Here is a 10073-nt window from a genome sequence, read left to right on the forward strand (position 1 = left end):
TTTTCTTGTATTTTTCTAGCAATTTTCTTGTAATTTTCTTATGATTTTCTTGTATTTACCTTGTAGTTTCCTTGTATTTTTCTTGAACTTTTCTTGTACTTATCTTGTATTTTTCTTGTAATATTCTTGTATTTTTCTTCTACGTTTCTTGTACTTTACTTTGTATTTTTCTACTACCTTTCTTGTACTTTTCTTGAATTTTCTTGTATTTTTCTTGTGGTTTTCTTGTACTTTTCTCATATTTTTCTTGTAGTTTTCTTGAATTTTTCTTGTATTTTTCTTGTATTTTTCTTGTATTTTTCTTGTATTTTTTTTTTGTATTTTTCTTGTATTTTTCTTGTATTTTTCTTGTATTTTTCTTGTATTTTTCTTGTATTTTTCTTGTATTTTTCTTGTATTTTTCTTGTATTTTTCTTGTACTTTTCTTGTATTTGTCTTGTATTTTTTCTTGTATTTTTCTTATAGTTTTCATGTATTTTTTCTATTATTCTTTTATTTCTCTAAATTTTCTTGTTGTTTTCTTTTATTTTTTTTCGATTTTTCTTGTTGTTTTCTTGTCTTTTTTTCGATTTTTTTTGGATTTCTTTTGTATTTTCATGTTTTTTTCTATTATTCTTGTGTTTTTTTTTGTATTATTCTTGTATTTTTCTTGTTTTTTTTGTATTATTCTTGTATTTTTCTTATATTTTTGTATTTTAATCAAAAAACGTTAATCAAAATCTAAATATTTTCCTCCAAGCCACAAGAGCTACCGTCCAACCCATCGATAACTGTGATAACTTTGTTAGCTCAACTCTCCCAAGTTTTCTTAAGCAATTTTCTTCTCGAACAATTCCTTCCTATCCCTCAGCTCGCAACTCATCCTTCTCAGCGAGAACCTGTTACTTTGCCAATCTCTTCACTTCAAATTCGAACCTACAAATAGTTCCCCGATTGTTATGGGGAAAATTCCCTTCCACACACAGTAACGCAGCCGGGAGTGCAAAAAACGACGGCCGCTGAAATTTGCAAGAACAACTTTTACTCCCTGCCCAAAAGTTTTCCGCACGGCAGAGACGTGTGGGGGGGCGGTACACCCTTTACAAACACGTCTTTATGCAAATTTCAAGCACCAATTTCATGCCAGAACAATCCCCCGGTTCTATTCCGTGTGGATCCCGGGTGTGGATTGGCCGAAAAAGTGAAAGTTTCAAAATTCAATTTCCACTTTCTATACTCTAGGTGGAGTTTTCGAAAGGGCGTATGTTCCCTTTAGACACATTTTTTTTTGTTAGAATTGATGTTTTTCAGAATAAAAGATTTCGAAAAATGTCAAAAACATAAATCAATTTGAAAAACTCGCCCACCTTTTCACCCAGAAACACACACTCGAATTTCCGGACAAAATCGGGGGAGTTTTTCCGGATCAAGGTAGGCGGTGCCAAAAACGGGAGGGGGTGCGACACAAAATGCAAATGAAGGAGGAAATCCATATCGCAGCAGGGCTAAAATTTCCTCCTCAACAGTGACGGGCTGGGCCGGGAATGAATGGATAACCCCCGGCGGATCCAAGGATGCTTTGAATTAATTACAGTTCAATTCATATGGAAATTTGGCGAACGAATAAGGGGTTGCGAGGACTTTTTCCCTCTCTTTCGCTCTGTCTGATTCTGAGCGAGTGAAAATTGACGGGAAAAACGGGGATAGAACGCGCTCGGAATCCGTCTGAAATTAATTTGCGACATTTCGTTGGAAACGAAATGTCGAAGATTAATGGACCCTCTTTCCGGTGGAGTTTGATTTCAATTGAAGTTTGATTTATGACTCTGGTTCAATTTATGGTCGTTAGTCTTGGTCAAAATGTTCCGTTATAATTTTGGAAAGAACAGAATATTTTACACAATTTTCAAAGCGAAAAAAAACAACTAAACGGAACGAAATTGGATTCATTTGTCTGGGCGAAAGTACGCCAACAAAAAAAAAAGCAAGGACTTGCCAAAGCGGCTGCTCCCACAGATAACAAATTAATAACCCTGGAAATTGCTCGGAAACCGCGAGCCGGCGCGTTAAAGTTAACGACGCGAAAGTATTTTGAGGTTAGGCGCCCTTTCCCAGCTGCGCAATCCATCACACGTTTTTCTCTCTGTGGCAGTAGGCGGGGCGTGGGGGTGGCCCATGGTTATAACCTCACTCTTTTTTAACGGTTTCATTTGTTGTGATTTAATAAAAAATGAAGTTAAAAATGTAAACAAAGTAAAATAAAATTATTTGGACCTCCAGAGTCAAGGGATATTATGTTTTGCACAGTTTAAATTGACGTAATAAATCAACGCAGTAGGCGCCATCAGCATTTGTTGTTTTTTTTCCCTTAAAACAAGATGGCGCAGATTTAGGCATACTGATTGATGCCTACTTTGGTCACAAAACAACGCAAATTTGCTTCGATTTTTTTATTCAATCTTTAGATTATTTATTAACAGCTTCGACCAGCATATCTCGAACTTTTCGACGGACCACTTTTCCGGTAGCGGTCAGCGGGAGTTCCTCCCAAAAGAAGACCCCACCTCGTAGCCGTTTATGGTCGGAAACTTGCCCTTCATACTCGCTAATCAGCTCCTCTTCCGTGAGGTTGCTTCCCTCCCGCTTCACGACCACTGCCGCTGGCAAATCGGACGTTCCGTCCATTTCCGGAACACCAACCACGCAGACCTGTTTGACCCCTGCGATCCCCTCGATGACCTTCTCCAAATCCACCGGAGACATCTGGTAGCCGCGGTACTTGACCACGTCCTTCTTGCGATCCACCAAGTACACGAACCCCTCCTCGTCCAGATATCCAATGTCCCCAGTACGGATCCAGCCGTCGGCGTCAATCAACTCCCGCGTAGCCTGCTCATCGTTGTAGTATCCCATAAACGGGATCGAACCCGTCCGGATCAACAGCTCACCCTGCTCTCCACAACCCACCGCCACTCCCAGCTCATCGACGACCTTCGCGTCCAGATGGGGCATCAACTGTCCGACCGCTTCCGGCTTCTGCTTGATCATGTCCATCGCGATCAGTCCCAGCTCGGAGGAGGCATAACTGTTTACGGTCCGTCCGTTCGGGAGTCGCGCCTCCAGCGATTGCCGCAACTTGGTCGATACAATACTTCCGCTGAGACTCCAACTTCGCAGGCTGCTGAAGTCCGCGGCGGCGGATCTTGGATGGTTCAGGATGAGAACTGCGTGCGACGGTGGGGTGAAGAAGTGCGTTGGATGGTATTTGGCCAACGCGTCGAAGAAGTGATCCTCGTTGAAGGGATTGCGGGAGATGGCCCGGGTTATGCCCGTACTGACGGAGTTGAGCAGGGCGAAGAGTCCCGTGCCCCAGTACAGTGGACTGTAGGTTAGGTTCAGGTCGCCCTCGGGAGCTGGCTTGACCGGACGACTCAGCACGATCGCGATCGAGGCCTGCGACACGCAGACTCCCTTGGGTCGTCCGGTAGTCCCGGAAGTACACAGGATCATACCGACCGAGTTCTGCATGTCTCCATGGGCCTGCGGACTAAACGATACCATTTAGAGGAGCGCACTCGGTTGCATCTCAAGTACTCACGTAAAATCGCCCTCGGTACCCGTGCCCTGCAGCAGTTCTTCGACCTTGCGGACGTTCTCCCGCTCGCTCTCGACGGCAAAGATAACGGGCTTCATCTTCAAAGCCTTGCCAGCACCGTCGAGCACCTGTTTGTACACCGCATCATCGCAGATAACCAGCTTGGGCTGCACCAGTCCCATCAAGTGGCCCAGATCATCGCCGTTGAAGCCGACCGTGGGTAGGGCGATAAACGGCACTCCCGCCACCATGAGTCCTAGCGCCAACGGGGCCAGGTTCTCGCTGTTGGAGCAGGCCACGGCCGCCATGTCCCCACGCCGGAATCCCAGCCCGGACAAGTTCTGCGCGGGTGCGGGACATTTCGCCGAATGTCGTTTCGCCGACGGTCATTTCGCCGAAGGTCATTTCGCCGAATGTCGTTTCGCCGCATGGGACATTTCGCCGAATGGGACGTTTCGCCGAATTGGCAAATAATCGTATAATAAATATATAAAATGGACACAAATTGTATTAAAATATTTTGAAAAAGTATAATGTCCCTAAAAGGTGATTTTTCAATCTTCTTGAAAAAATATATTTTTTTGTTTCTTAGTATTGCTTATGCATTATTATATACATAAACAATCGCTTAAAAAATAATCTAGATGAAAAAAAATCTGAGAGTTTTTGCATTCTTTCAAACTTAAGCAGTTATTTAATTTCAGCATACAATTTCTGTGAGTTTTTGCATTAATTTCTGTTAGTTTTTTGCATTCTTGTTTTAATATATCATTTGAATTATTTCTGTGAGTTTTTGCGTTCTGTTAACCATGAGCAGTTCTTTTAATTTTCTGCTTATAATTTTGATAAATTTCTGTTAGTTTTTGCATTCTTTGTTTTTTAAGCATATTATTTGTATAATTTTTGTAAGTTTTTGTATTCTTTCCAACATGAGCAGTTCTTTTGATTTTCAGCATAACATTTTGAAAAAATGCCGGTAGTTTTTGCATTCTTTGTTTACTGAGTATATTTATTAAATTATTTATGAGAGTTTTTGCATTCTTTCAAATATGAACAGTTCTTTTATTTTCTGCTTATAATTTTGAATATTTCTGTTTGTTTTTGCATTCTTTGTTTTTTAAGCAAATTATTTTTATAATTTTTGTGAGTTTTTGCATTCTTTCAAACATGAGCAGTTCTTTTGGTTTTCAGCACAACATTTTGCAAAATTGCTGTTAGTTTTTGCATTCTATATTTTTGGCATACTTTTCAAATATTTCGGTGAGTTTATGCATTATTAGTTTTTTAAGCATACTATTTCTATATTTTTAAGAGGTTTTGCATTCTTTCAAACATGAGCAGTTATTTTGATTTTTAGCATAACATTTTGAAAAAATTCTGCTAGTTTTTGCATTCTTAATTTTTTAAGCAAATTATTTGTATTATTTCTGTGAGTTTATGCATTCTTTGAAACATGAGACGTTCTTTACTTTTTTAAATTATTATATTATTATCTTGCCACTCCTTCTCAAGTTTGCATGAGTGAATTACAAGATGGCACTGCAGCGAACAAATAGCATAAATTATACAAAAAAGTTAATTTTTATTCGATTCGGCGAAACGTCCATTCGGCGAAATGACTTTCGGCGAAACGTACCATTCGGCGAAACGACATTCGGCGAAATGACCGTCGGCGAAACGACATTCGGCGAAACGTACCAGATCCGTTCTGCGCTACACGAACGATCCGAAGGCGGAGTTCTTCCGCGGTCAGCAGCACGCCGGTGTCCGTGTCCAGCTGGATCACTTTGGACGGTGAGATCTTTCCGAGGACGTCCAAAATCAGCTGACCCAGGCCCGTCTCGGCTTTGAACGGAGCCGGAGGGTGGCGGGACAGCCACAGATTGGCTTGCGAATCGTACGTGTGGAACATCCTGGCTACGGAACAAACTAAATTGCACGGAGTGCAAGTGACTTGTTTATATTAGCGCAGATCTCATCGTGCGCTTGTTGTTATCTTATCAGTGCGTCAATGCAAACTCCAGAAGACAGTTGTTGCGTTGGTCCGGAACGAGATTATATCGAAACTTTTTTGTTGCCAAAGAAAAACCATAAAAATTTGGTCCTCTCTAATTGAATCGAAGCTCATAATTAATATTCCGACCGTTTACCCCAACCCACGTGGTCACGGTGGTCAAAGTAGGCGAAAAGTTTTTTTTACGACCCAGCAAAACTTTGCCATGCACCTCCTTAAGACACGACATTCCGGACGCAGCACCATCGCTTCCAATCATTAAACTCCCAACTACCCACTGTCCCCATGTCCACTTTCGTCGTGTCCTGTTCCGGATTCCGCCAACCGGTTCCAGCACAATTCCATCACTTTCACACTTCCGCGCCGAACGTTCACTCTCAACTGTCAACTGTCTTTGAAAGACAAAAACATTACAGCATGCTTTGATCGATAAAATTCTCGTTTCAGCAACGCCAAAACGTTGGACCCCGCGAGCGGATACTGGGCCGAATCACTCCCCGCGATGGAAACTCCGCTTTGCGCCGTCGTAGATCCGGTGCGGGACTTCCGCTGGCACGCGCTGCGCTGCGGAGGACCGGAAACGGCCGCCTTCCTGTGCGAGCTGCCAGGTAGTTGAACGTAACCTCAAAAAATAGCGTGAGCTAATCGTAACCTTTCTTTTACAGTTCCAACCTGGGCCACGGACTGTACCATCACGTCGATGCCGTCGCTGACCGTGCAGTACATGTCGGACAGCGGAGCGGTTCAGCTGTCGCGGGACTGCGGCGAACAGGGCACCAAGCACATGTCCTGCCAGGGTAAGCTCGATCGGGACACGATTCTGCAGCAGCTGCAGTGCAGCGAACGGGAAGAGGATCCGGCACTTGCGCAGATCGCCGCCACCGAGAACAACCAGCTTCCGCTGGAAGACGCGAAGAAACCAACGCCACCGCCGAAGATTCTGGAACACGACATTCTGACCGTGGTGTCCAACAACGACGAGGACAACAACATCGACGTGAATCCGAACCAGATTGAGGATACCGTCAAGAACGTGATCAACAAGTTTAACCTGGCGGACTTGATGCAGAACGATCAGTCGCTGCACAGCGAAGAAGCGGAAGTTCGGTTTGGCGGCAAGCAGGAGAAGGAAGGCAAGAAGGCGACTGGTGGAAAGAAGTACTCGCCGTTGTTCGAGAAGAAAGATAAGTACGGAAGCAAGAGTGACAAGAAGGTGGATGATGATGAAGAACTCATGATGGGTGATCAGCCGGATGAGACGGAAACACAGCCGATTGACATTGTCCAGCAAGCTGTCAAGCCTACAGAGGGTGATTCAGACGAAAGTTCGACGATTGGAGTAGCGGGAAGTTCATCGACGGAAGGTGAACCAGCGACGACCAGCGAAGCTGCGCAAACGGAAAGCACCACGGTGGATTCGAGGTTGCGACGAGCAACTGACAGCGAAACATCTTCGGAAGCCGCGATAACCGCCACTACGGAGCTATCCACGACTGAATCACCGACAACAACAACTCAGGAACCGACAACCAGCAGCACGGCTTCCAGCCACGTTCTACCAACCACTCCAAAGAAGGAGATCGCCTCCGTAGGAGATCACTTCATCCCGCCAATGCTACTGGTGAAGGCACGATTCACCTCGACAAAGGTTCACGATCACGAGACGACGACAACTGCGGAATCAACATCGGAAGCATCCGAAGCTACACAACCGAGCAGTTCGGTGGCTCCGGACCAAACAAGCACAACACTGCACGAAGATACAAGCTCCGTTTCGGAAAATGACGTGCAGCTGATCGAGCACAACGACAAGCCGTCTACGGAAGCTCCAGTAGAAACATCAACCGCAGGTCACCAGATCGTGGAAATCACCTTCGATGACCATGAGCTGACGTCTAAAATCGGCACTGTGAGCATTACGACTCGACCATTCGTCTCTGCGGAACAAACAACGGTGAAACCGGAAACAACCACCGCTGTCGAAACTACTTCCGGTCACAACGCTACAACTACACAGGAAGTGTCCTCCTCGACAACCCAAGTGACTGTTACAACAACTACCGTGTTTGTTCCCTCTTCGACAGCTGCACCTACAACAACAACAACAACATCAACAACAACACCAGCACCAACGACAACATCCGCTCCCCACGTGGAACCGTCATCCAGCGAAGAACAACAACCGCACGATCACGAGAACCAAAGCGAAAACGACGCCGAAGAAGGCTCCGACGAGGAGCACAACCACCACAACTCCGCCGAACACAACAACAACAACAACAAGTTCTCCAACATTGAAAACTACCAGCCGTACAAGCCAAACCGGCACCGCTCGCTGTCCAAGTCGGAAATGCACAACAACCGGAACAACTACATCAAAAAGATTCTCGGTTGAGGCGAGCGGCGACGCCGTTGAGCAAGCGTTAGTTTTGTTTCGAGTCCAGCTGTCAAACAGCTTGACAGCTCGTCGCGCATACGATGACATTTCATACACTCACACAAGCATAGCCGAGGCGTGTAGGCAGAAATAGTAGACAGAAACAAAAATACTTCATTCTTTTCCCCTTTCTCTCTTTCACGTTCAGAACAGAATAGAAACAATTGAAATTCGAAGTCTCGTAGAATTCTACTAGTGAAATATCAAAAACAATAGACAAAAACCTCCCATTTCTTGCAACTAGCACACAAGCAGTCAGCGCTGTAGATGGTAGAGAGAACAATGGCGTACTGATTTGACGTTTTTGGCGTTCATTTTAAACAAACAAAAATAAAGTTGGCGCTTTGGTCTTAGAAAATTTCAACTTTGAGCGTCTTTTAACAGCCACAGTTTTAATCATAATATCGTTCGAAAATTAAACCAAGCAAAGCATTATGCGGATAACTCACACACTCACATTTTTCACACAAGTTACAAACAAACAAAACAAATATTAGCATAACGAAAAATCAGTAGAAAACAAAACAAAACAGATGAAGGAAACTCGTTGCCAACAAATTGATAAGAGAACATAATATTAAAGTAGGGGAAAAGGGGCTCGACTTTAAACTACGCCACAGCAGCAACATTAGCACAACCTACGATTCTTTGTTTGTCATTTGTCGGTTCAGCAAGCAAAATAAAAACAAAATATCATGAAGCGGTGAAGCAGCAAATTACGCAAAAAGGGCAAACAAGTTCTTTGTCAAAAATTCTTTCGCACGTGTAAACCATTCGTGGTTTGGATTGTAAGTAATGTATCGTATAAGAAGATGATTTTAATAAAAATAAAATAAATAAAAATAAGCGTTGCTCGTAGATGTTTTCCTAAAAGAAATATCCAGTGTTTGTGATGAAGAAACGCTCATGCTAGCGCTTGTGAGAACTGTTAAATAAGATTGTCAAAAATTTTTAAAAATAGGAGAATAGCCTTAAAATGACGCGAGCGTTAGTGACCAACTGACACTTCCAATGAGCATTAGCGTTAGCGTTTCTCAATCATTGACAGATGCTTAAAAAAGAAAAAAAACTCATTTTAATCCAGTAAACAACTCTTTTTTTTTATTCAAAATCACAACACATTCTGCTGCTTGGCCACAATGGTCCGGTAAAAGTCAAACACCTTCCCCACGGCGTCCGTGCTCATCCGGAGCGCCCGGTGGTACTGTTCCGAGGTGAACTTCCCGTGCGTGTAAATTGAGACCGTATTCCGCGACGTATTTTCAAACACGAACGTAAACCGCGCCCGCGCATCCTTGGCCCGCAGCTCGTCCGGATCGAGCGTAATGTCCCCCTCTTCGTCCAGAACGCTGTGAACGGCCGCCACCAGGTACTTCATCTCGATGCCACTGTCAATTAAGGCCAGGCAGACGGCGTTGATGGCACAGGCCACCAGTCCGCCGCGGTCCTGCATTTCCTGGATCTGGATGGAGACGGCTGTGCGCGGGTGTAACGCCGTCAGCAGCGCCGATTCGTACGTGTTCCGGATGAGGTTTTCCAGCAGCCGATCGTTAACGCTGCCCATTCCGGACCGCGGCCGGAAGTGAATCTCCACGTAGGACTTTTCCACGTTCATGTGCTGCAGCTTGACCTCGACGGGACCGTTTACGGACGCGGTGACGGCGGTTTCACCTGGAAGCGAAATCTTAGTTTACTGGTCCATTTTAAAACCACCATGAACCTACCCTGAGTCAGCATCGCGGAACCGTCGGAACGGGTTAAAATGTTGAGCTCGCAAAACATTGGCCTCAGCGAGTCTTTACTTTCGTCGACAATCATTTTTGCACGTAATTTTTAAATTTTCAAATTTGAATCAATCCACTCAAGCACGAGCTTTCGAAAACACAGCTGAACTTTGTTTACCAACATTGGCAGCACGCGCCGGTTTGACAGTTCGTGCGTGACAGAGAGAAAGGGGTTATTCGACGAAAGAGAAAATGTTTGGCGTTCGCGGAGCCACCTGCATGTCAGCGTGGGAACTATCCAAACTCCACACTGAAAAAGGGCTG

General features: G+C 44.4%; 3 protein-coding genes and 1 long non-coding RNA gene across 4 annotated transcripts in view; 1 reads left to right on the plus strand and 3 right to left on the minus strand.

Moving 5' to 3' along the window:
- LOC120422526 (uncharacterized) overlaps positions 1–8872 on the plus strand; it is a 153620-nt gene extending 144748 nt beyond the window's left edge. The window contains exons 4-5 of the mRNA XM_039585984.2: positions 6036–6196; positions 6254–8872. Coding sequence (XP_039441918.1) covers positions 6036–6196; positions 6254–7983 — 1891 coding nt within the window. The 3' untranslated portion in view covers positions 7984–8872. The remainder of the gene's footprint in view (positions 1–6035; positions 6197–6253) is intronic.
- Positions 1–10073, minus strand: part of LOC128092475 (uncharacterized) — a 122450-nt gene that overhangs the window by 21430 nt on the left and 90947 nt on the right. The window lies entirely within an intron of this gene.
- On the minus strand, positions 2324–5531 carry LOC120422527 (probable 4-coumarate--CoA ligase 3). The gene is made up of 3 exons (XM_052706356.1): positions 5290–5531; positions 3578–3922; positions 2324–3526 (listed from the first exon to the last, which is right to left on the minus strand). Exons 1-3 carry the CDS (start codon positions 5484–5486, stop codon positions 2446–2448), a joined length of 1623 nt encoding a protein of 540 aa, XP_052562316.1. The 5' UTR covers positions 5487–5531; the 3' UTR covers positions 2324–2445.
- Positions 9105–9943, minus strand: LOC120422533 (exosome complex component RRP46). Its single transcript, XM_039585995.2, has 2 exons — positions 9750–9943; positions 9105–9696 (listed from the first exon to the last, which is right to left on the minus strand). The coding sequence occupies exons 1-2, from the start codon at positions 9841–9843 to the stop codon at positions 9137–9139; spliced, it is 654 nt and encodes a 217-aa protein (XP_039441929.1). The 5' UTR covers positions 9844–9943; the 3' UTR covers positions 9105–9136.

The sequence above is a fragment of the Culex pipiens genome, chromosome 1 (genome assembly GCF_016801865.2).
Source record: "Culex pipiens pallens isolate TS chromosome 1, TS_CPP_V2, whole genome shotgun sequence".
In the NCBI taxonomy this organism is placed as follows: domain Eukaryota; kingdom Metazoa; phylum Arthropoda; class Insecta; order Diptera; family Culicidae; genus Culex; species Culex pipiens.

Bases quoted from the DNA above. Each gene is read 5' to 3' on its own strand.
- LOC120422533 (XM_039585995.2), bottom strand. From the start codon at position 9,843: ATGATTGTCGACGAAAGTAAAGACTCGCTGAGGCCAATGTTTTGCGAG. The intron at 9,697-9,749 runs GTAGGTTCATGG...TTTCGCTTCCAG, and splicing joins TTCCGCGATGCTGACTCAGG to GTGAAACCGCCGTCACCGCG.
- LOC120422527 (XM_052706356.1), bottom strand. From the start codon at position 5,486: ATGTTCCACACGTACGATTCGCAAGCCAATCTGTGGCTGTCCCGCCAC. The intron at 3,923-5,289 runs AGCGCAGAACGG...ATGTCCCGCACC, and splicing joins CGCCTTCGGATCGTTCGTGT to CGCGCAGAACTTGTCCGGGC. The intron at 3,527-3,577 runs GTGAGTACTTGA...GGTATCGTTTAG, and splicing joins GGTACCGAGGGCGATTTTAC to TCCGCAGGCCCATGGAGACA.